We start from the raw sequence: 27,312 nt of genomic DNA on the forward strand, positions 1-27,312 counted from the left end.
CATAATCAATAAAGCAGATGTTTTTCTGGAACTCTCTCGCTTTTTTGATGATCCAGCAGATGTTGGCAATTTGATCTCTGGTTCCTCTGCCTTTTCTAAAACCAGCTTGAACATCTGGAAGTTCACAGTTCACGTATTGCTGAAGCCTGGCTTGGAGAATTTTGAGCATTACTTGACTAGCATGTGAGATGAGTGCAATTGTGTGGTAGTTTGAGCATTCTTTGGCATTGCCTTTCTTTGAGATTGGAATGAAAACTGACCTTTTCCAGTCCTGTGGCCACTGCTGAGTTTTCCAAATTTGCTGGCATATTGAGTGCAGCACTTTCACAGCATCATCTTTCAGGATTTGAAATAGCTCCACTGGAATTCCATCACCTCCACTAGCTTTGTTCATAGTGATGCTTCCTAAGGCCCACTTGACTTCACATTCCAGGATGTCTGGCTCTAGATGAGTGATTACACCATCATGGTTATCTGGATCATGAAGATTTTTTTTTTTTTATAGCTCTTCTGTGTACTCTTGCCACCTCTTCTTAATATCTTCTGCTTCTGTTAGGTCCATACCGTTTCTGTCCTTTATTGTGCCCATCTTTGCATGTAATATTCCCTTGGTATCTCTAATTATCTTGACAAGATCTCTAGACTTTCCCATTCTATTGTTTACATCTATTTCTTTGCATTGATCACTGAGGATGTCTTTCTTATCACTTCTTATTCTTTATAACTCTGCATTCAAATGGGTATCTTTCCTTTTCTCCTTTGCCTTTTGATTCTCTTTTCTCAGCTATTTGTAAGGTCCCTTCAGACAACCTTGTTGCCTTTTTGCATTTCTTTTTCTTGGGGATGGTCTTGATCCATGCCTCCTATATGATGTCATGAACCTCTGTCCATAGTTCTTCAGGCAGTCTGTCTATCAGATCTAATCCCTTGAATCTATTTCTCACTTCCACTGTATAACTGTAACGGATTTGATTTAGATCATACCTGAATGGTCTAGTGATTTTCCCTACTTTCTTCAACTTAAATCTGAATTTCATACCCTTTTAGAGCACTATTATTTCCTGCTGCTGAGCAGCCAACTCCCTTGAGGACCTAGTGCTGCTAGATCCTGTGACCCAAGTAGCTGCACCACCTCTGCACCTGGCCCTCACTAGGGCAGACCCAAGTCCTCCAGGGAAGTCTCTGGAGAAAACCCCATTGGACGACCCACATGCAGAGGTGGAAATAAAACCACAACTGAAACCCAGGTGCAGTGTGGCTAAGGAAGAAGACCCAAAACTTTCCCACCAGCTGTACAAGCTACAGATTAAATCCACATGATCAACTAGGCAGACTGTGTGTTTACAGAATATATAAAAGAACACTGAGAGCTCACACAAAAGAAAATGCACTTGTTCTGATAGCTGTGCGCATTGGAGGCAAGAACACACAGGAGTACGACTAGCTTAGAATCTGAGCTGCCCCTCAGCAGGTGCAGAGACCAGCAGTGCTGGAGGGTATCCTAGGGAGGCGAGGTGGACTGTGACTTCCAGCCAGATAAAGGATCCTAATAGCAGTGACTCAAGAAAAACATTTACTATTCTTTTGACTTGTTCTATAGTTTCTTTTGGATTTTTTTTTTCCTTTTCCCACCACCCCCTCTGTTGTATTTGTCAATTTTATTGGCACTATGAAATTTAATTGAGTTCTTGAGGTTTTTTTTTTTTTTTTTTCTTTCAATTGCATGTTTTATTGTTATAAACCTCTGCCTCTACATTGGGCTTTTGTAGTTTTGTGGAGTTTCCTTTTTTTCTTCTAATTTTTTTAAACCTGTTATTTTTTTACATTTATTCCTTTGTTTGCTTTTCCTATTGTTCTTTTCCTCTTACAGTTAATCTTTTATGTGTATAAATCTTTATCTAATTCGATTTAACTTTGCATATCTATTCTCTCTTTCCTTTCTGTTGAACATATTTGTTAGTTTTGCTTTCACTGCTTTATTCCCCACTCAGCACCTTGCTTTAGTTTTGTTTTCCAGTTGGTGCTTTAGTTAGTTTTGTTCTTAACTGGTATATGTAAATTGGGGTTTCCTTTGTTTACTGGGTCAATCTACTGTACTTTATTTTTGTTGGATCGTTTTGATTTTGCTTATGGATGTATATGTGTATATTCCATTATTTTAATTATTATTTGCCTGATTTTCTGTTTTTTCTGGGGTTCATCTTTGATTTCTCATTTTGGGTATTTGTTTTAATCTCACTTAATGCCATAACAAACCATTTGTGAAATCTTCGTACCTGACCAGAGATCAAGCCCTGACCCTTTGGAGTGGGAGCACTGACTCCAAACCCTAGACTACCAGAGAACTAACCATAGGGAGTATCAAATAGTGAGAACTCATACAAAGGAAACCACTTGAATACAAGACCCTGCATAACCCAACCACAAGTAGCAACCTGTACAGGACGCCTCACCAAAGAACAAAACAAAAATACAAGCCCAATCATCAGCAGACAGGATTACCACCTCACTCAGCCTGGCTCATCAGAAGAAAAACAAAACAAAACAAAAACTCAGCACAAATCTCACCCTATACAAAGCTTACACAAACCACTGCACCAACCTTCAGTTCAGTTCAGTCATTCAGTCGTGTCTGACTCTTTGCAACCCCATGAATCGCAGCACACCAGACCTCCCTGTCCATCACCAACTCCCGGAGTATACCCAAACTCATGTCCATTGAGTTGGTGATGCCATCTAACCATCTCATCCTCTGTCATCCCCTTCTCCTCCTGGCCTCCATCATTTCCAGCATGAGGGTCTTTTCAAATGAGTCAGCTCTTCGCCTCAGGTGGCCAAAGTTTTGGAGTTTCAGCTTCAACATCATTCCTTCCAATGAACACCCAGGACTGATCTCCTTTAGGATGGACTGGTTGGATCTCCTTGCAGTCCAAGACACTCTCAAGAGTCTTCTCCAACACCACAGTTCAAAAGGATCAATTCTTCAGGGCTCAGCTTTCTTTATAGTCCAACTCTCACATCCATACATGACTACTGGAAAAACCATAGCCTTAACTAGACAGACAATTGTTGACAAAGTAATGTCTCTGCTTTTTAATATGCTATCTAGGTTGGTCTTAACTTTCCTTCCAAGGAGTAAGCGTCTTTTAATTTCATGGCTGCAATCACCATGTGCAGTGATTTTGGAGCCAAGAAAATAAAGTCTCTCACTGTTTCCACTGTTTCCCCACCTATTTGCCATTATGTGATGGTACCAGATGCCATGATCTTAGTTTTCTGAATGTTGAGCTTTAAGCCAACTTCTTCACTCTCCTCTTTCGCTTTAATCAAGAGGCTCTTTAGTTCTTCTTCACTTTCTGCCATAAGGGTGGTGTCATCTGCATATCTGAGGTTATTGATATTTCTCCCGGAAATCTTGATTCCAGCTTGTGCTTCTTCCAACCCATCGTTTCTCATGATGCACTCTGCAAATAAGTTAAATAAGCAGGGTGACAACATACAGCCTTGACATACTCCTTTTCCTATTTGTAACCAGTCTGTTGTTCCATGTCCAGTTCTAACTGTTGTTTACTGACCTGCATACAGGTTTCCCAAGAGGCAGATCAGGTGCTCTGGTAATCCCATCTCTTGAAGAATTTTCCACAGTTTATTGTGATCCACACAGTCAAAGGCTTTGGCATAGTCAATAAAGCATAAATAGATGTTTTTCTGGAACTCTCTTGCTTTTTCGATGATCCAGCAGATGTGGCAATTTGATCTCTGGTTCCTCTGCCTTTTCTAAAACCAGCTTGAACATCTAGAAGTTCACAGTTCTCGTATTGCTGAAGCCTGGCTTGGAGAATTTTGAGCATTACTTTGCTAGCACATGAGCGTGCAATTGTGTTTGAGCATTCTTTGGCATTGCCCTTCTTTGGGATTGGAATGAAAACTGACCCTTTCCAGTCCTGTGGCCACTGGCATACCGAGTGTGGCACTTTCACAGCATCATCTTTTAGGATATGAAATAGCTGAACTGCAATTCCATCACCTCCACTAGCTTTGTTCATAGTGATGCTTCCTAAGGCCCACTTGACTTCACATTCCAGCATGTCTGGCTCTAGGTGAGTGATCACACCATCATGATTATCTGGGTCGTGAAGATCTTTTTTGTACAGTTCTTCTGTGTACTCCTGCCATCTCTTCTTAATATCTTCTGCTTCTGTTAGGTCCATACCATTTCTATCCTTTATTGAGCCCATCTTTGCATGAAATGTTCCCTTGGTATCTCTAATTTTATTGAAGAGATCTCTAGTCTTTCCCATTCTATTGTTTTCCTCTATTTCTTTGCACTTACCGTTGAGGAAGGCTTTCTTATCTCTCCTTGCTATTCTTTGGAACTCTGCATTCAAATGGGTATGCTAAGTCACTTCAGTCGTGTCCAACTCTGTGCAACCCCATAGACGGCAGCCCACCAGGCTCCCTGGTCCCTGGGATTCTCCAGGCAAGAACACTGGAGTGGGTTGCCATTTCCTCCAATGCATGAAAGTGAAAAGTGAAAGTGAAGTCGCTCAGTCATGTCCGACTTTCAGCAACCCCATGGACTGCAGCCTGCCAGGCTCCTCCGTCCATGGGATTTTCCAGGAAAGAGTACTGGTGCCATTGCCTTCTCTGTCAAATGGGTATATCTTTCCTTTTCTCCTTTGCTTTTTGCTTCTCTTCTTTTCACAGCTATTTGTAAGCCCTCCCCAGACAGCCATTTTGCTTTTTTGCATTTCTTTTTCTTGGGGATGGTTTTGTCCCTGTCTCCTGTACAATGTCATGAACATCCATTCACAGTTCATCAGGCACTCTATCAGATCTAGTCCCTTAAATCTATTTCTCACCTCCACTGTATAATCGTAAGGAATTTGATTTAGGTCATACTTGAATGGTCTAGGCACAAACCTCAGGAGGGCAGAAACCAAAAGTAAGAAACATTTCAACCCTGAAGCCTGGGAAAAGGAGAGCTCAAACACAGTAACTTTAAATATATATATATATTGAAAAGACAGAGAAATACTGCACAAATGAAGGAACAAACTAGAAGCACAGAAGTCCAAATAAATGAAGAGGAAATAGGCAAACTACCTGAAAAAGAATTCAGAATAATGAGAGTAAACATGACCAAAAACCCTGAAAACAGAATGGAGAAAACACAAGAATCAATTAACAAAGACCTAGAAGAACTGAGGAATAAACATACAGAGAGACTAACAACACAATTACTGAAATTAAAAATACTCTAGAAGGAATCTAAAGCAGAATATCTGAAGAAGAACAAATCATTGGGTTGGAAGATAAAATGGTGGAAATAATTTCTGAACAGTAGAATAAAGTAAAAAGAGTGAAAATAACTGAGGATAGTCTCAGAGATCTCTGGGACAATATCAAATGCAACAACATTCAAATTACAGTGGTCACAGAAGAAGAAGAGAAAAAGAAGGTATGAGAAATTTTTTGAAGAAATTATAGTTGAAAATTTCCCCAACATGGAAAAGAAAATAGTCAATCAGGTCCAAGAGGCACAAAGAGTCCTATACAGGATAAACCCAAGGAGAAACACACCAAGACACATACTAATCAAACTAACAAAGACTAAACACAAATAAAGAATATTAAAAGCTACAAGGGAGAAGCAACAAGTAACATACAAGGGAAACCCCATGCACTTAACAGCTGATCTTTCAGCAGAAACCCTGCAGGCCAAAAGGAAATGGCAGGATATAATTAAAGTACTGAAAGGGAAAAATCTGCAACCAAGATTACTCTACCTGTCAAGTATCTCATTCAAAATTGAGGGAAAAATCCAAAGCTTTTCAGACAAGCAAAAGTTAAGAGAATCCAATACCACCAAACCAGCTTTACAACAAATCTTAAAGTGACTTATATAGTCAAGAAATACAAGAGAAGAAAAAGATCTACACAATCAAAACCTCAAACAATTAAGAAAAATGGCAATAGAAACATATATATCAATAATTACTTTAAATGTAAATGGATTAAATGCTCCAACCAAAAGACACAGACTGGCTGAACAGGTACAAAAACAAGACCCATATATATGCTGTGTACAAGAAACCCACTTCAGACCTAGAGACACATATAGACTGAAAGTGAGAGGATGGAAAAATATATTCCAAGCAAATGGAAAGCAAAAGAAAGCTGGAGTAGCAATCCTCATATCAGACAAAACAGACCTTAAAATAAGATTACAAGAAATAAGGAAGGACACTACATAATGATCAAAGGATCAATCCAAGAGGAAGACATAACAATAGTAAATATCTATGCACCCAACATAGGAGCAGCTCAATACATAAGACAAACACTAACAGACATAAAGGGAGAAATTGACAGTACACAATAGTACTAGGAGACTTTAACACCCCACTCACACAATGGACAGATCATCAAAACAAAATTGATAAGGAAACACAAGTCTTAAATGATACATTAGATGAGATGGATCTCATTGATATCTTCAGGACATTCCATCCAAATGCAGAAGAATCCACCTTTTTCTCAAGTGCACATGGAACATTCTCCAGGACAGACCACATCTTGGGTCACAAATCAAACCTCAGTAAATTTAAGAAAATTGAAATCGTATCAGCCATCTTTTCCTACCACAACGCTATGAGACTAGGTATCAATTACAAAAAAAAAAAAAAACTAAAAAACATGAATACATGGAAATTAAACAATACGTTTCTAAATAACCAACAGGTTACTGAAGAAATCAAAAAGGAAATTAAAAAATTTCTAGAAACAAATGACAATGAAAATATGACAACTCAAAAACTATGGGATGCGGCAAAAGCAGTTCTAAGAGGGAAGTTTATAGCAATACAATCCTACCTCAAGAAACAAGAAAAACATCGAATATACAACCTAACTTTACACCTAAAACAACTGGAAAAAGAACAACAACAACAAAAAAAACAAAATTAGTAGAAGGAAAGAAATCATAAAGATCTAAGCAGAAATAAATGAAAAAGAAATGAAATAAACAATAGTAAAGATTAATAAAACTAAAAGCTGGTTCTTTGAGAAGATAAAATTGACAAACCTTTAGCCAGACTCATCAAGGGAAAGAGAGAAGAATCAAATCAACAAAATTAGAAATGAAAAAGGAGAGGTTACAACAGACAATGCAGAAATACAAAGGATTATAAGAGACTATTATGAAGAACTATACGGCAATAAAATGGATAACCTGGAAGAAATGAACAGATTCTTAGAAAAGTTCAACCTTCTAACACTGAACCAGGAAGAAACAAAAATTATGAACAACCCAATTACAAGCACTGAAATTTAAGCTGGGATCAAAAATCTCCCAAAAAACAAAAGCCCAGGACCAGATGGCTTCACAGAATTCTATCAAACATTTAGAGAAGAGCTAATGCCTATCCTTCTAAAACTCTTTCAAAAAATCGCAGAGGAAGGAACACTTCCAAACTCATTTTTACGAGGGCACCATCACCCTGATACCAAAACCAAAGACAACACAGAAAAAGAAAACTACAGGCCAGTATCACTGATGAACACACATGCAAAAATCCTCAACAAAATTTTAGCAAACAGAATTCAGCAACACATCAAAAAGTTCATACACCATGATCAAGTTGGGTTTATTCCAGGGATGCAAGGATTCTTTCATATATGTAAATCAATCAATGTGATACACCATATTAACAAAGTGAAAGATAAAAACCATATGATTATCTCAATAGATGCAGAAAAAGCCTTTGACAAAATTCAGCACCCATTTATGATTAAAACTCTTCAATAAATGGGCATAGAAGGAACCTATCTCAACATAGTAAAAGTCATACACGATAAGCTTACAGCAAACATTATTCTCAGTGGTGAAAAACTGAAAGTATTCTGCCTAAGATCAGGAACAAGACAATGGTGTCCACTTTCACCACTATTATTCAACATAGTTCTGGAAGTCCTAGCAACAGCAATCAGAGAAGAAAAAGAAACAAAAGGAATCCAGATGGGAAAAGAAGAATTAAAGCTCTCACTTCTGCAGATGACATGATATGGTACATAGAAAACCCTAAAGATAGTGTCAGAAAATTACTAGAGCTAATCAGTGAATTCAGCAAAGTTTCAGGATACAAAATCAACACACAGAAATCACTTGCATTTCTATATACTAACAATGAAGAATCAGAAAGAGAAATTAAGGAATCAATCCCATTCACCATTGCAAAAAAAAAGAATTACGTATCTAGGAATAAACTTACCTAAGGAGACAAAAGAACTGTACACAGAAAATTAGACACTGATGAAAGAAATCAAAATGACATAAACAGATGGAGAGATATTCCATGTTCCTGGGTACAAAGAATCAATATTGTGAAAATAACTACACTACCAAATGCAATCTATAGATTCAATGTGATCCCTACCAAATTACCAATGGCATTTTTCACAGAACTAGAAAAAAAATTTTTCACAATTTATATGGAAACACAAAAGGCCCCAAAGAGCCAAAGCAGTTTTGAGAAAGAAGAATGGAGCTGGAGGAATCAACCTTCCTGAGCTCAGATACTACAAAGCAACAATCATCAAGACAGTATGGTACTGGCACAAAATCAGAATATAGATGAATGGAACAAGATAGAAAGCCCAGAAATAAACCCATGCACCTATGGGTGCCTTATTTTTGACAAAAGAGGCAAGAATATACAATGGGGAAAAGACAGCCTCTTGGGAAAACTGGACAGCTGCATGTAAAACAATGTAATTATAACACCTCCTAACACCACACACAAAGATCAACTCAAAATGGATTAAAGACCTAAATGTAAGACCAGAAACTATAAAACTCTTCGAGAAAAACACAGGCAGAACACTCGATGACATAAATCAAAGCAAGATCCTCTATGACCCACCTCCTAGAGTAATGCAAATAAAAACAAAAGTAACCAAGTGGGACCTGATTAAACTTAAAAGCTTTTGCACAGCAAAGGAAACTATAAGCAAGGTGAGACAGCCTTCAGAATGGGAGAAAATAACAGCAAATGAAACAACTGACAAAGGATTAATTTCCAAAATATACAAACAGCTCATACAACTCAATACCAGGAAAACTAACAACCCAATCAAAAAGTGGGAAAAGACCTAAACAGACATTTCTCCAAAGACATACAGATGGCTAACAAACACATGAAAAGATGCTCAACATCACTCATTATTAAGAGAAAAGCAAATCAAAAGTACAATGAGCTATGACCTCACACTGGTCAGAATGGCCATCATCAAAAAGTCTACAAACAATGAATGCTGGAGAGCGTGTGAAGAAGAGGGAACGCTCTTGCACTGCTGGTGAGAATGTAAATTGATACAGCCACTATGGAAGACAGTATGGGGATTCCTTAAAAAACTAGGAATAAAACCACCATATGACCCAGCAATCCCACTTCTAGGCATATACCCTGAGGAAACCAAAACTGAAAAAGATACATGTCCCATTTTTCATTGCAGCACTATCTACAATAGCTAGAACATGGAAGCAACCTAGACATCCATTGACAGATGAATGGATAAAGGTTTGGTACATATACAGCATGCAATTATTATTTAGCCATAAAAAGGTACGCATTTGAGTCAGTTCTAATGAGGTGGATGAACCTAGAACCTATTATACAGAATGAAGTTAATCAGAAAGAGAAGAATAAATATTGTATATTAATGCATATATACAGAATCTAGAAAGATGGTACTGAAGAATTTATTTGCAGGGCAGCAATGGAAAAACAGACATAGAGAACAGACTTATGGACAGACACAGGGAGAGGGGAGGAGAGGGTGAGATGTATGGAAAGAGTAACATGGAAACTTACATCACCATATGTAAAATAGATAGCCAACCAGAATTTGCTGTATGACTCAGGAAACTCAAACAGGGGCTCTGTATCAACCTAGAGGGGTGGGATGGGGAGGGAGATGGGAGGTTGAAGAAGGAGGGGATATATGTATACCTAAGACTGATTCATGTTGAGGTTTGACAGAAAACAACAAAACTCTGTAGAGCAATTATCCTTCAATTAAAATATAAATAAACTATTAAAAATGAAAAAAAAAAGATAAACCACAAATTAGAAGAGAATACTTAAATATTTTCAAGCATATATGTGATAAAATTTATATTCAGGCTATGTAAAAAATTTCCCCAAATTCAAAAATAAGAAAACAACCAAATTTTAAAATGGCAACAGATCTGAACAGAGACTTCACCAAAGATGCACAGATGACAAAAAAGCACATGGAAAAGACATTCAACATCATTAGCCATTAGGGAAAAGAATATTATTAAAACCACAATGAGATACCACAACACACCTATTCAGTTCAGTCAGTTCAGTTCAGTCGCTCAGTCGTGTCCAACTCTTTGCGCACACCAGGCCTCCCTGTCCATCACCAACTCCCAGAGTTCACACAAACTCAAGTCCATCGAGTCGGTGATGCCATCCAGCCATCTCATCCTCTGTCGTTCCCTTCTCCTCCTGCCCCCAATCCCTTCCAGCATCAGAGTCTTTTCCAATGAGTCAACTCTTCGCATGAGGTGGCCAAAGTACTGGAGTTTCAGCTTTAGCATCACTCCTTCCAAAGAACACCAAGGACTGATCTTCTTGCAGTCCAAGGGACTCTTGAGAGTCTTCTCCAACACCACAGTTCAAAGGCATCAATTCTTCAGTGCTCAGCTTTCTTCACAGTCCAACTCTCACATCCATACTTGACCACTGGAAAAACCATAGCCTTGACTAGACGGACCTTTGTTGGCAAAGTAATGTCTCTGCTTTTGAATATGCTATCTAGGTTGGTCATAACTTTCCTTCCAAGGAGTAAGCGTCTTTTCATTTCATGACTGCAATCACCACTTGCAGTGATTTTGGAGCCCCCAAAAATAAAGTCTGACACTGTTTCCACTGTTTCCCCAGCTATTTCCCATGAAGTGATGGGACCAGAAGTTGTGTTTTGTTTTGTTTTTTAACACACCTATTAGAACAGTTGAAATTAAAAAGACTGACCACACCAAGTGTTAGCAAGAAGGTGGAGGTGGAACTCTCATAGACTGTGGCATGCAATGTAAGATGGTAAAAATTAGTTTGGAATAGTTTGGAAGTTTCCTGAAAAGATAAACATACACTTACCACATGATCCAGTTATTTCACACCTAAGTATTTACTTCCAAAAGAAAGCATATGTCCATACAAAGACACATACAAGAATATTTACAGCATTCTGTGTATTTTAATAGCCAAAAATTGTAAACAATGAAAATATCCACTAACAGGTGAACAGATAAACAAATGATGGTGGAATTCTACAACAGAACAGTTCTCAAAAATAAAATGGAAATCAACTACTGATAAATGTTGCAATATGGATGAACTCAAAATCAAAATGAAAGAAGCAAGATTACACACAAAAAAGAACATGCTCTATGATTCTATTTAAATTCTGGAAAATGTGAACTAATCTATAGTGGCAGGAAGTAGATTAGTGGTTGTCTAGGAGTAAAGTGGGCAAGAAGCAAGGATTACAACAAAATAGGATGACACTTTCAGGAATGATTGGTTGCTCACCATCTTGATTGATGTGATGCTTTCCTGTGCTCACGTGCTCTGTCGTCTCCGACTCTTTGCAGCCCTGTGGACTGTAGCCCACCAGGTTCCTCTACCTGTCGTATTTCCCAGGCAAGAATACTGGAGTGGGTTGCCATTTCCTACTCCAGAAGCTTTCCTGGGTACGTATATGTCAAAACTGCTCAGACTGTCCACTTTAAATATGTGTAGTTTATTTCAGTCATATTTCAATAAAGTATTTAAATATGCTGATATAGTAAAATGTAGTGAGAGGACTAAGAAGAGTAAGTTTTTTTTCCTTCTCAAAGGAAGGACTGTGTGGAGCGTTGAAATCCAGGACCTTAGATCAGTCAGTATTATTGGACGTGCTTGTCTGTAAGCTGTTACTGGTGGTGGTGGTGCTTTAGTCACTAAGTTGTATCTGACTTTTGTGACCCCATGGACTGTAGCCCACCAGGCTTCTCTGTCCGTGGGATTCTCCAGGCAAGAATACTGGAGTGGATTGCCATTTCCTTCTCCACTGTAACTGGTACATAGCATCATAAGGAATTTGCTGCTGCTGCTAAGTCGCTTCAGTCATGTCCGACTCTGTGCGACCCCAGAGACGATAGCCCACCAGGCTCCCCCGTCCCTGGGATTCTCCAGACAAGAACACTGGAGTGGATTGCCATTTCCTTCTCCACTGTTACTGGTACACAGCATCATAAGGAATTTGCACAAGAAGGTAAATCAACTACTACCTCCCTAAGCACACTGGTTAGTTCAGCTGATTTTTTTTTTTTTTTTATGGCCAAAATTTCTCAATGAAAAAGCAGTATACTGAAGAACATTCTGGCACAAACTCCACATCTAATCACCAAGCTGTAACAAACAGTTCACAGAGTGGCATTATCTAGACCACACTCACATTTATTAATCTCCCTAAATCTATATATTCATCTGTATGAGAATAATAGGGATTGCTCTGGACACCTCAAGTAACAGTCTGATGCTCTAATGAGTTATAAAGCTTGCAAAACAGCAGGTGCCAATGATGCATCATACTGCATTATGTAGGAATTAATTTGAAAATACAGCAAAACATAAAGATAATATATTTTTATGTGCTCAGAATGCTTGTTTCTAAAGGTCACTGAAATTAAAAATGGTTTGCTTTCCAATGAAGTTGTTAACATCCAGAACTTCATTAAGTTTACACCCAAATAAGAATTCACAATAAACAGGAACCTATATAGTCTTAGCAGATATTGGAGTAATAAAGTATATACTATACAGTGACACATATTCTTTTTATCAGAGCATAGTCTCCTGAACAGACACAGAAATGCAGAAGTAACAGTGTTGTTTTCACTTTTATCTATGCTCAAATATAATATTTTAGTTCCTAGAATTCAAAATTCAAAATTGTTCACCCAGATTCAGTTTTTTTTTTTTCCTTCCAGTTCAAGTCTGGAGAGCTTCTCTATAAAATTTTACATTTTATAACTTATCCTTTGAAATATGAGAAAAGCATGGAATCTCCTGAGTTAGATGCAGCTTATACATTCTTTAAAAATTATTTTTAAAAAAATATCACAAGTGAACCACCAAATATATCCATAATAAACATCCTTGCTATTCACATAGTTCTTTAAGCAATATTCAAGTATATTTGTGCTTGTATGTTTACATTACTTTAGAGTCTATTTTTAGCTTACCATAAAACTCTATCTATAAAGCCTTTTCAAATATTTAACAAGTGAAGCAAAACAGTCATTATGAAAATATAAACTGTGTTTACACCCTTTTCATCTTTCATGTTTTTATGCATTTCCTGTCAACCATATAACTTCCTTTTCTTTAGGGATGCTGATAAATTGTTGTCTTTGTAATCTCAACACTGCTGCTTTCTCAGCTGGCCATTCAGATTTTCTGAACACATGGTATTCTCTCTGTGCATCAGTTGTACCAGTGGAATCTGATAATGTTGGTATTCATCATTTCCAGTTATTTTAACTGCAGGACCACCTTCAAACACAAAATGGAGGAAGGGCAGCAATCAGATTATACCAGAATGATGCCAGTAGATGCTGAATGAGATGCTTTGAAATCTCTGAAGAAGGGCCTGGAGAATTGACAAGAATAACACAAAAAACACAGGCATGCAAGGATCCACGGTTCAGACTCATTCAACATTTACACCAGAACCTGCCACACACCCCTTCAGACATGCAGCCCCATCAAAAGGCAAGCCAGGCTACCAGTTTATTACTGGGCACGTGGACAAGTCATCAAGGCACTGTGATGCCCAAGTGAGTGCAGAAGATGAAGTATACCGGGGTTTCAAAAAGATGGAGACAAGATGGGTCAGTGTCAAGAGAGGTGGAAAGAATAACTGACTTTAGTCCTTGAGACACAATCACTAGAGATGATGCTCAGCAACAGGGAAAGGAACATACATAATGCAGATAAGTATTTTTTATGTCTTCACAGCAGCGGTTTCTACTGTTTAAATATCATTGTTCTCATTAGTTAAACATCAGAATTGTTACTGTTATTTAGCCATTCCTTTGTAAACGCAAAGCTTTTGGTCCTTCATTAGTTTGTCTCAAACTGATATTTTCCTAACTATAAGTGATATTCTGTCTCCTGAGCTTAAATTATCTACCATTTGTCCAGTTAAATAAAACAATCTTTTCTTCAAAATCATAACTATTTTTAATCATTAAATCTCTTTAGAACTAGCTAATTTCACAGCCCCAAAATAAAAAAAAAAAAAAATTTATCATTAATGGGGACTAGAGCAAAACAAATTTAGCTTTTATTCCTTAAAATATAACTACTGGACAAATTATGTTCTATTAATGCAAATCAATAATAAATGTAATATCTAAAATGAGAATGCAGAACATATCAACAAAACATCTTTTGTGCTTGACATAAAGTATCAGGAACAAAACAAACTTTAAATGGAAATGATCAGCTTTTCTTATATAGCTCCAGTGGTATCAATCAAAACGTAAACATTTTGAAGCACACAACAAAATTAAAACACATACCTTATTAGCTGCTTCCAAGGAATTTATTAGCTTCTGCAGCTCTTCTTTACTCATTTCAACAGAATATGGCTTGACTTCACCATTTTCTTTTACATCCAGATAAAGGTTTAAAAGTGGCATTTGTAATGAAGCAATCTTGTCACTAGAAAGTGCAAGCTGTTTAAAATGAGAAAAACAGTAATTAATAAGTAGTTTTAAAAAGGAATATACTAAAAATGCATCAGAGCTTACGAACAACACATTAAAGAAAAAAAGAGTACTCTTGTTTGCTATGAAGTACAGGGAAATATGAAAGGAATAAAGGAAATTAAACTCATGCCAAAGCAGCACATATCTGAACAGAAAAAGAAAGGAGAGTGAATGAAAGCAAGAACATAGTTTAGGACAACTAATTGGGAGTTGTAGTAGGAGTAGATAGCTAGAGCAGTGCTATGGCTCAGAAGTACCAAAATGGGTCCAAGAAACAGAGAATTCTTAAAGAAGTGTAATGACACCAAGAGGACAAAAGTCCACACACAAAGATAAAACTAAAAACACGGTGCAGCTCAGACATTAAGATGTGTAAATAATGAGCAGTTAACTCTCCATTAAACTAATGACAAATGTTATCAAGATACCACCTTCGATTAGAGTCAGTCAACAAAAATATGACACTTTTCCCTCTTACACTCTGTCTAAAATCAGTAGCTGAGAGGAAATGGAAGAACCAAATGTTGATGCTACTGAAGCTTTTTGAAGCAAGCATCATAGTTTCACTGGCAGATGGCAAAGAGAAACTCAATTTTCCTGGAATTTGAGCCAGGAACCCATAATAACTGAATTTTGGAGTGCCAGCACTTGTAAAAATTGACTGGGGCAATGGTAAAGGACTCCTTCTGTGTGGTACATACACTGCTGCCGCTGCTGCTAAGCTGCTTCAGTCGTGTCCGACTCTGTGCGACCCCATAGACAGCAGCCCACCAGGCTCCCCCATCCCTGGGATTCTCCAGGCAAGAACACTGGAGTGGGTTACCATTTCCTTCTCCAATGCATGAAAGTGAAAAGTGAAAGTGAAGCCTCTCAGTCGTGTCCGACTCTTAGCGACCCCATGGACTCCATGCAGCCCACCAGGCTCTTCCGTCCATGGGATTTTCCAGGCAAGCGTACTGGAGTGGGGTGCCATTGCCTTCTCCGGGTACATACACTACAGGACCAAATAAACCTTCACACAACTCCTCCATTTTCTCTCTCCAAAATACAGGTCTCACCATATCTGAGATTTGAAAGTATCAGCTTCAGGTTGCCCACCTCATTGTTAATTCTCTTCAGTATTTCCAATAAGTGGTTCTTAGCCTATGCTTGAGTACCAGCAATGAGGATGAGTGTGCTAACTCAAAAAGAGATTAGAATGATTTTCAGACACTCATGGAATGAGTGAGTGAAGTCGCTCAGTCATGTCTGACTCTTTTCGACCCCGTGGACTGTACCCCACCAGGCTCCTCCGTCCATGGGGATTCTCCAGGCAAGAATACTGGAGTGGGTTGCCATTTCCTTCTCCAGGGGATCTTCCCGACCCAGGGATTGAACCCAGATCTCCCGCATTGCAGGCATACACTTTAACCTCTGAGCCACCAGGGAAGCCCCAGGGGGTTAGATTATTATTTCTTAGGTTGAAATTATTGCATTGCATATACTTTAGCCTTGTCCTATCCCCCAAAGCCACAAAGCACATATCTATTCCTTCATCCACATGTCTTAAAACTTCATTTAATTAAATTTATTATAACTCTAATGTTGTTATACATGTTTTAGAAGTCCACAGTGCAAGTTAACACAAAAGATGTAATTTTAATTATCTTTGATACATTTTTAAGAAAATGTATCTCAAAAACACATTTTAGATATCAGTTCAGTTCAGTCGCTCAGTAGTGTCCGACTCTTTGCAACCCCATGAATTGCAGCATGCCAGGCCTCCCTGTCCATCACCAACTCCCAGAGTTCATTCAAACTCATGTCCATCGAGTCGGTGATGCCATCCAGCCATCTCATCCTCTGTTGTCCCCTTCTCCTCCTGCCCCCAATCCCTCCCAGCATCAGAGTCTTTTCCAACGAGTCAACTCTTCACATGAGGTGGCCAAAGTACTGGAGTTTCACCTTCAGCATCATTCCACCATCATTCCTTCCATTCTGAAGAAATCCCAGGGCTGATCTTCAGAATGGACTGGTTGGATCTCCTTGCAGTCCAAGGGACTCTCAAGAGTCTCCTCCAACACCACAGTTCAAAAGCATCAATTCTTCCGCGCTCAGCCTTCTTCACAGTCCAACTCTCACATCCGTACGTGACCACAGGAAAAACCACAGCCTTGACTAGACGGACCTTTGTTGGCAAAGTAATGTCTCTGCTTTTGAATATGCTATCTGCTGCTGCTGCTGCTAAGTTGCTTCAGTCGTGTCCGACTCTGTGTGACCCCATAGACGGCAGCCCAGCAGGCTCCCCCACCCCTGGTATTCTCCAGGCAAGAACACTGGAGTGGGTTGCCATTTCCTTCTCCAATGCATGAAAGTGAAAAGTCAAAGTGAAGTCGCTCAGTTGTGTCCGACTCTTAGCGACCCCATGGACTGTGGCCCACCAGGGTCCTCCGTCCATGGGATTTTCCAGGCAAGAGTACTGGAGTGGGGTGCCATTGCCTTCTCCTTTGGTCATAACTTTCCTTCCAAGGAGTAAGTGTCTTTTTAATTTCATGGCTGCAATCACCATCTTCAGTGATTTTGGAAACCAAAAAAATAAAGTCTGCCACTGTTTCCACTGTTTCCTCATCTATTTCCCATGAAGTGATGGGACCAGATGCCATGATCTTAGTTTTCTCAATGTTGAGCTTTAAGCCAACTTTTTCACTCTCCTCTTTCACTTTCATCAAGAGGCTTTTGAGTTCCTCTTCACTTTCTGCCATAAGGGTGGTGTCATCTGCACATCTGAGGTTATTGATATTTCTCCTGGCAATCTTGATTCCAGCTTGTGCTTCTTCCAGTCCACCATTTCTCATGATGTACTCTGCATGTAAGTTAAATAAGCAGGATGACAACATACAGCCTTGACGTACTCCTTTTCCTATTTGGAACCAGTCTGTTGTTCCGTGTCCAGGTCTAATTGTTGCTTCCTGCCCTGCATATAGGTTTCTCAAGAGGCAGGTCAGGTGGTCTGGTATTCCCATCTCTTGAAAAATTTTACACAGTTTATTGTGATCCACACAGTCAAAGGCTTTGGCATAGTCAATAAAGCAGAAATAGATGTTTTTCTGGAACTCTCTTCCATTTTCCATGATCCATATTAGATATATAATATTACAAAAAAATAACATATTCAAAAAGTGAAACAGAAAGTAGTCTCCTCCTGAAAACACTTCTGTCTGACTCTTTTCGACTCCATGGTCTGTAGCCCACCAGGCTCCTCTGCTCATGGGATTCTCCAGCAAGAATACTAGACTGGGTTGCCATTTCCTTCTCCAAATAAAAAATATAAATACTCACAAATAAATATATTCTCACCTTTATCTGCCAATCAAAATCCTGTAGTCGTGCAGAGGAAATATCAACTATTTCTTCCAACAGAGTCTTCTTGATTTCATCTTTCCTACTTTTTAAGCATTTCATGATAGCTTCTTGATGAGATGAATTCAACTGATTCAACTGTTGAGATATCTATGCAAATAAAAATAAATGGTTAGAAAATAAGTGAAAAGGCCTTTCTGTTTAAAATGTAAACAACAGTTACATTGTCATTTCATATAATCTTTAAAATGGTAGTAAATGGGGAAAAAGTACTACTATGACTATAAAAAGAATAAGATGAGGATGCATAACCAGGAAACAAGAAGTTTTAACAAGGTTTTGTAAAACACAAAGGAAAAGGGCTGACTGATGAACCAACATGGGAGTGAATACATTGGAAACCACTAAAGCTGATTTACCGATATTAATATATTAGACAAAATAGACTTTAAGGCAAGAAGACTTACAAGAAATAGAACAAGATAGTACTGGGGTTGTTCAACAGAAATACCCAACAATCATAAATTTGTGTGCACCTAATAACGTGGCCTCAAAATATATAAAGCAGCAAAACTTGGCAGAAAAAGCAAAACGGGTAAATCAAGTTTCACAGAGACGCTGACACACCTCTCAGTAATGGATGGGAAGAGAAAGCACTGTAAAGACACAGCACTGAGAAACACTTCTACTTAACCTAACTGCACACAGAGCACTACACCCTACAACCTAAAAATACATATCATCTTCTCATGTATATGGAACATTACCCAAAAGTGAACCATATGCTGAGCCATGTCACAAACCACAACAGATTTCAAAGAACTGGAATCATAGTAATTATATTTTTGAGTCATTGTGTAATTAAATAAGAACTGAACAAAACTTATTCAAATATTTTACAATTAAGCAGCATGGTAACACAGTACTAAGTGACGCAAGAAGTAAATCTTGCATAAACTCTTTCATAGGAAAAAGAAAAGAAAGTAAACAACAACTTCCTAATTCATTCCACAAGATGGGAATAAAACCTGATATTTTGATAAAAACATTATAGGCAAAAAATTATGGGCCAAGATTACTCAACTATAGATGAAAAAAATCCTAATGAAATACTGGCAAATCAAAACAAAATAAAAAAGAAAAATATATCATGACCAAGTTGGATTTATTTTGGTAAGGTTACTTTAACATTCAAAAATCAATGTAAGGCATCACATTAACAAAATAAAGGCATAGATATAAATTCAGGAAAAAAAAGAATTTTATAAAATTCAATACCTACTAATTCTCAGCAAAGTAAGAATCGGCGGAAGCTTCTTTAATCTAATCATTGATACCAATAAAATCATACAGCTAACATATTAAATTGTGAAATAATGAACACATACATTCTCCCTTAAGTCAGACAAGGCACTGGTTTTTTCCTTCTTTATTCTAAAACTGTTCTGAAGACATTAGGCAGTGCAATAAGAGGGAAAAAAGAAATAAAAACTATTAAAATTGAAAAAGAAAATGATTACATACCAAAAAAATTCCCCCTCAAATTTATAAACCATTATATATAGTAGATAGGGGTTTCCATGGTGGCTCATATGATAAATAATTTGCCTGAAATACAGGAGACTTGGGTTTGATCCCTGGGTCAGGAAAATACTCTGGAGAAGGGAATGGTTACCCACTCCGGTATTTCTTGCCTAGAGAATTCCATGGACAGAGAAGCCTGGTGGGCTACAGTCCATGGTGTCGCAAAGAGTTGGACAAGACTGAGCAACTTACACTTCTATATAGTAAATAAATTTAAAAAGATTGTTGGACACAGAGTAAGTATACAAAAATCAACTTGGGTTTCCACATACTAGCAATATGCAATTGGAGAACAAAATTTAAGAACATCCAAAACATCAGTTACTTAGAAATAAATACAACAAAACATTTGTGAGACCTCTACACTGAGAACTACAAAATATGAGAGAGAAACTGAAGCTAATCTAAATAAATAAAGGTAATACCAAGTTCATAGATCAGAAGGCTCAATACTGTTGTCAATTCTCTCCAAAATAGTCTAGAGACTCAGTGCAACCCATGCTATGGACTTAATGTCACCTCAAAATTCATATTAAAACTCTGACCCTCAAGATGGGATCAGTTCCCTTGTAAGAAACATCAGAGAGTTTGCTCCCTCTCTCTCTGCACCTGCCCCCCGCCCCCCACAGCCATCAGAGGACACAGTGAGAAGGCAAAAATCTTCAGCAAGGAAAAAGCCCGCCCTCATCAGGGACCAGAATCAGCCAGTGCCTTAATTTTGTACTCCCTAAACTCTAGAACTGTGAGAAATTAATTCCTATTATTTAAGCTACCCATTTTAAGGTATTTTGTTGTGGCAGCCCAAGCTAATACTCTCCATCAAAATTTCAGCAGGTGTTTTGGTTAAAATTGACTGATTTTAAAATGTACCTGAAACTATGGAGGATATAGAAAAATCAAAGCTATCTTGAAGAAATATAAGGTTGAAGGTCTTCTACTATCAGATATCAAAATTTAATGTAATGCAGCTCTAATTCTACAGTAATTTAAGCCATTGTGATATGGGTAAATACAAGCAAACAGACTAATGGAGTAGAAAAAGAGTCCAGATACAGACCCAAACATTATGGTCACCTGCATTTCCAAGAAAGGCTGCACAGCAATTCTATGGGGGTAAGGATGGTCATTTCAACAAGTGGATATCATATGGAAAAATCTTAGCTTGATACTTACTCCATATACAAATAGTAATTCAAATATATCACTGACATAAATAAAAGCTAAAACAATCAAACTGCTACAAAAAAATATATGAAAATGTTTTCATGATTTTGGCACAAACATTCCTTAAACACAGTATTAACATCACTAACCATCAAAAGAAAATATTGACAAATTGGACTTGATTAAAATTCAGAACTTCTATTCAACAAAAGCCACTATGAAGAGACTAAAAAGACAAGCAACATAATAGAAGATATTTAAAATACATATATCCAACCAAGAACTCATATTCAGAATATCATCCAAATCAAAATGATAAATATATATAACTTCATTTTTCCCCAAGTGGGAAACCTACACAAACATGCCCAAATTACTTTTGACAAAGGTACAAAAGCAGTTTAATGGAAAGATACCCCATGACCCTGCAGTTTTACTTTAAGACTGAAAAGCTGACCAATTTGTATATAACAAGACACATACAAAATGTTTGCAGCAGCACTTTTCATAATAATGAAGAGGCAATGATCCAACTGGTCATCCGTAGGGAGACAGAAAATAAGTCTTACTAATGCCTCTCATCAAATACTACAAGGAGATGAAACACATAAACCAGATCAATACTTTTCCACATTGATAAATCTAAAACACAGTACTGCTGAAAAAATTATAAATGGATACATACATTACCACTCACAAGTTACACATTTAAACAGCTCAAATGATTGTATGTATTGCTTAAAGATGCAAACATTCATACATTAGAGAACATGAAACATGCATACAAATTCACTAGTGGTTTTTTCTATTGGGAGGGTGATATTTACATGTATCTATAATGCCTTGTTTCTAAAACACACACACACACACAAACCTGAAATACATAAAGTAAAATGTTAACAGTTGTTTAATTGTGGTAATAGGAACATAGGTATCAGTTATATACCTTTTAATTTTCTTCCACATGATTTAAATGTTTCACAATTTAAAATAAGACAACCAATCAGAAACAAAAGTACAAAAACCCAATACTTCCACAGATTTTTCCACTTACAGTTACTAGGTGTTTTTTGTTGTTGTTGTTTTGGTGCTCAGCTTTCTTTATAGGCCAACTCTCACATCCATACATGACTACTAAAAAAACCATAGCTTTGGCAAAACCAATACAATATTGTACAGTAATTAACCTCCAATTAAAATAAATTATTAGGTTTTTATTGCTATCGCAAAGAGTCGGACACGACTGAGCGACTGAACTAATTTTATACACTTGGACCACCTGGTGGCTCGGATGGTAAAGAATCTGCCTGCAATGCCAATGCCGGAGAGACGTGCGTTTAATCCCTGGGTCGGGGAGATCCCCTGGAGAAGGGAACGGCTACCTACTCCAGTATTCTTGCCTGGAGAATTCTATGGGCAGAGAAGCCTTGAGAATTGAAGGCCATGGGGTCGCAAAGAGTCAGATATGACTGAGTGACTAACACTGTCACTTTTCATTATACACTTACTGAGGATGTATTACACGGTACCCTAAACACCAAAATAATAATAAAAAAAATCTGAACATGAATTATAAAGGTATCAAAATCTGGAGCAAAGTTACCTCTTCATCAGATAAATTTTTACCAACTACAGCTTTGAAAAAGGTGGTAATGTCTTCTAAAACATGCATCCATTCTGTTGAATCCCAAACACTGTGATAATCCTGGTAGAGAGGATAAGTTCGGCCACAAATGCCATCAATTATTTTGTGAAGAAGCTAGAGAGAAAAAACAAGAGAGTGATAAATGTAATTATAAGTAAAATTATAAAACAGATTTATCTTCCTTGTAGCAAATAAATGTTATTGGCAGAAGTTCATGTTACCTGCAGAAAAGCTGAGGCTGAAAAGCAACTATCTTTAACATTATTTTATTAACTAAAAATCAGAGCTACACACACACACACACAGACTTTCCATAATTTTGTCCACCTTAAAATAATTTTACAGATACGTTGTTGTTTCTCCAATGTTCCTAAAAGGAAGATGGTGAGTGCAGCAGTTTCTCCTTGGGATTCCTTAGACTTCATATTTATACCAATAACCAAAAAACAAGGTATGAGTCTTAGAGCAAAGTCTTACAACTGTAAATCTACAAACCCCTTCTCTCTATTTTCCACAGCATCCACACTTCTTTCGGTCCACTCCAAAAAACCCCTCATTGACTTACTTCCTCTTTTTCACATTTCTCTCTCTCTACCCTAGCTTAATGCCAGCAATGGAAATCCTAACACATATATAACTGAACATGTGATTAAGTCTGTGGCTTTTGGAACAAAACTGGCTAGTCTGAATCTTATTCCCACTATTTACTAGTTTTGCCAAGTTACTTACAGATTCTTTGCTGGTTTCCTCATGTGTAAAACAATGATATCATCGACCCCCATAATGTTGTTTTAAGGACTGAAGAAGGATACATGCAAATCACTTGGCACACTCCTGACATTAAACATTGCTTCCCATTGTTATCCTCCTCCTTTTTACTAGCTGTAATTATCATCATCACTATTACTACTGGTACTAACATATATCATAACATAACATCCACACCTCTAACATATATACCTGAGTACTACTGCTACTGTATCAGCACTACTCTAGGCAAGTGATCAATACGTTTTCTTTCTCAAAGAGATATTTGTGTGTTGTAAGAAGAGTACCTGAATCCAAATAACTTGGAAATGCATTTAAACAGCAAGGAGGCTTCCAACTCTTTTCTCCTGGATCATGTTCCAGTGCATTTTAAGCAAAAACTCCTTCTCTGTAACACCATACTTTTTGGAACAGAGATGACTAATTGGTGACCCTAATTCCAAATGATGGCTAATACACTATGTGAACAGAATTTTATTTACCATAAATGAACGAAAAACATTTTCAATTTAAAATCATTCAAAATTCTCTACCTACACTTCACCTTATTCCAAACTGTCCCCAATGCTAAAGTAAAACCCAGAACTCAAATTGAAAACTAAGAGCACTACGTTTTTGGAACATAATCTTTTTAATTAATTCACAAATATGCAATGAGCACTTCATTCCAGTTAATGCACATACAAAGAAAAAATAACTATAATAGCTAGCATTTATAGAGCCCTAATTATATACCAAACACTGTGCTGACCTTCACTACAACCCTGTGAAGTCTTGCTATTATGCCCATTTTAAAAATGAGGAAACTGAGGATAAATAAGATAAGGTCCTATCATATCAGAGCCTCAGGCCATTAGAGAAAACTAATATAATCAATAAGTATATGCAATTTAGGATGACAGGCGTTATAATTAAAGTTTACAGAGGGTACAAAGGAGCACAGAAGAGAAAAGTATGTCTTAAAATAATGAATAGTTAGCCAAACAGGAGCAGGGTATTTCTAGTCACAACAGCTGCACGTTGACAGGATAAAAGTGTAAAACTGCATGGCGCAGTTTGGGAGATGGCAGCATACAAAGCTGGAGAGGTGGCAGAGACCAAACCATAAAGGGGCCTTGTACACAATGCAGAAGAGCCCAGACTGTAATCTGTGTTCAACAGGGAAGCAACCTCTTCACATATTTGCATTCAGTTCAGTTCAGTCGCTCAGTCGCTTTGCGACCCCACGAATCGCTGCATGCCAGGCCTCCCTGTCCATCACCAACTCCCGGAGTTCACTCAGACTCACGTCCACCGAGTCGGTGATGCCATCCAGCCATCTCATGCTCTGTCGTCCCCTTCTCCTCCTGCCCCCAATCCCTCCCAGCATCAGAGTCTTTTCCAATGAGTCAACTCTTCGCATGAGATGGCCAAAGTACTGGAGTTTCAGCTTTAGCATCATTCCTTCCAAAGAAATCCCAGGCCTGATCTCCTTTAGAATGGACTGGTTGGATCTCCTTGCAGTCCAAGGGACTCTCAAGAGTCTTCTCCAACACCACAGTTCAAAAGCATCAATTCTTCCACGCTCAGTTTTCTTCACAGTCCAACTTTCACATCCATACATGACGACTGGAAAAACCATAGCCTTGACTAGAGGGACCTTTGTTGGCAAAGTAATGTCTCTGCTTTTGAATATGCTATCTAGGTTGGTCATAACTTTTCTTCCAAGGAGTAAGCGTCTTTTAATTTCATGGCTGCAGTCACCATCTGCAGTGATTTTGGAGTAAGCATAGTAACATATTAATAATAATACAAAGCATGAGTCAGTTCTCTGAAGTCAGAAGGCAAAGGACCACAGCTCCCAGAGCTCAAGCTGAAACTCTATTTTGCATACGTTGCCTTTTTTTTTTTAACAGGGCTGGCAAATTTCTTTTGAGTCTCATACTTGGGGCACCAAGGGTTTTTTAACTTGAAAGTTCAAGGGAGAAAAAACACTTCTCAGTTAGATTTTCCTCTTACAGTAACCACTGGGTGTTCTTCTGTTCACAGTTCACAGACAAAATTTCGTTGTATGTATTTACTGTCTCCACATTTCTCTCACCCTTCAAACTAAAAATCTGCTGCTGTCAAGAACAATTATAAACTGCCAGTACCTTTGGTATTAAGGCTAAACCCAGGAGTATAGTACACAGAGGCTCCTGACTGCTCCTCACTTGTTCAGCCACAGTCTCCCTGCTCTACTTCTCACTCTTAACTTTGGCCTCTAAAACTACAGCAGGTCCTAAAGCTCCCCGGGGGCTGCCTTTCTTCTAGTCTTCATAAGTGCTGTCCCTTGGCCTGAAACACTCTCTCCCCTCAGCCCATCTGGTTCCTACTCATCCTTCAGGAACTCAACGTAGAAACCCTAGGCAGATGCTCTAGAAAATGTTCCCTTGCCCCTTATAACCAGAGTTGCTACCCCTCCTACAAACTGATTACTAGATAACTCATTAATTCAGTTATCCATTTATTCAGTTTGGTTTCCTCATTAGTTGACAAGGTCCACCAGGGTATAGGCTGTCTCATTCACCCTTTTACCTTATCCCATAGGGCATTAAGCACATAGTTCAGTGAAGAGTTGGCTGAACAAGTGAATAAGGCTGCTTTTTTCCAGATTCTCGTAAACTAGGTTCCTTCCTAGACTGGAGGGGGCAACGTATATGTCACGTCTTGAAGTACGGTCCACCTTGGACCATCCTACCTGTAAGTGTCCCAGTCTGGGGTAACACTTACCAGTTTTTTCTGCCACCCACAAAGAATTACGGCCTGCCTCTCTAGGTCGCCACGGTATTCCCAGCACCTAGCACCAGTGTTCCTGGTGCATGGGGAATGCTGAATGAATGAATGAAACATATACAAGAGGTTGTAAACCACCCCCTCCAGCTTTCAAGCTGGCGACTGCGCACTCCCCAGTCCAGGTTCACTTGGTCCCGGCCGCTCCCGGGAACGGATAAGTGGTCCCCGTTAGGGTGCGGGCGCGGCCCGGTGGGCGTCTGCGTGCAAAACCCCTGGAGGGGCCGCTGGAAGCCAAAGCTCCGAGCCTAAGCTCGTCCCAAGCCTAGGAATTCTCCACTCTCTAGAGAACACGGGGTGGGGCGAGGGAGCACCCAAAATCACACCAGGTCCTCTTCCCCTCCCCAGGAAGCCGGCGCGAGCCTCCCAAAGGCATTGGGATGAGGCCTACCCGTCACGCCAAGCCTTCCAGGAGCCTGGCCCGCGCAGCCGGCCCCTGCGCCCTCCTCACCTGCAAGCCCCGCTCTGCGGGAAGCTTCTGCAGCCGCCACAAGGGTGTCCCCTCTTCCGGCTCCATCCCTGCGAGAAGCTCGGGGCTGGGTCACATGACCAGTCTCGGCGTAAGAAGTGCTACGGCTCGTCCACGTGATCAGCCGGACGGGTGGGCTGGGCGGGTTCGGAAACGCTGGAGCCTTTGTGCGCGTGCGCAGAGGTGGAGGCTTCGCTTTCTCCGTAATAAAAGAAAATCCTTTACGCCTGCGGCAACATTGGTTAAACACACATTACAATGAAAATGCATTCTCAAATCTCTCAGAGCAATTTGGCAACTTTATTCAGAGTTATATTAAACTTTCTATGCACACTTAGAATGCAAAATAAGGGTAACTACATTTGGAAGGCAAATTGATTTGGAAAGTATCCTGATTTGGAAGGTCAATTTGCTTCCTACCGTGCGCGAGGTTCTTCATAGATTATCCTATGAAGTTACTATTTTCATCCTTATTTCCAAATAACAAGACCAGAGAAGTTACTAGGGTTGTCAGATTTAGCAAATAAAAATACCAAATTCCCAGTTAAACATGAAATTTCAGATAATATTTTCTTATAAGTGTGTCTTAAATATTGTATGGGACATACACTAGAAAAGTATTCTTTATCTAAAATTTAACCAGGCATCTTGTATTTTATCTGTCAACCCTAAAAGTCCCCCCAA

General features: G+C 38.6%; 1 protein-coding gene across 2 annotated transcripts; it reads right to left on the bottom strand.

The window, feature by feature from the left end:
• Positions 1-11,266: 11,266 nt before the first annotated feature.
• COMMD8 (COMM domain containing 8) lies at positions 11,267-26,697 on the bottom strand. 2 transcript variants are annotated; one of them, XM_002688237.6, is made up of 5 exons: positions 26,611-26,697; positions 22,539-22,694; positions 18,185-18,337; positions 14,660-14,815; positions 11,267-13,628 (listed from the first exon to the last, which is right to left on the bottom strand). In XM_002688237.6, exons 1-5 carry the CDS (start codon positions 26,674-26,676, stop codon positions 13,608-13,610), a joined length of 552 nt encoding a protein of 183 aa, XP_002688283.1. In that variant the 5' UTR covers positions 26,677-26,697; the 3' UTR covers positions 11,267-13,607. The 2 variants fall into 2 exon arrangements, with proteins under 2 accessions (XP_002688283.1, XP_059743738.1); XM_059887755.1 differs by having other exon boundaries at positions 11,267-13,725.
• Between the last annotated feature and the right edge of the window lie 615 nt (positions 26,698-27,312).

This window comes from Bos taurus, chromosome 6, assembly GCF_002263795.3.
Source record: "Bos taurus isolate L1 Dominette 01449 registration number 42190680 breed Hereford chromosome 6, ARS-UCD2.0, whole genome shotgun sequence".
NCBI classification, from domain to species: Eukaryota; Metazoa; Chordata; class Mammalia; order Artiodactyla; family Bovidae; genus Bos; species Bos taurus.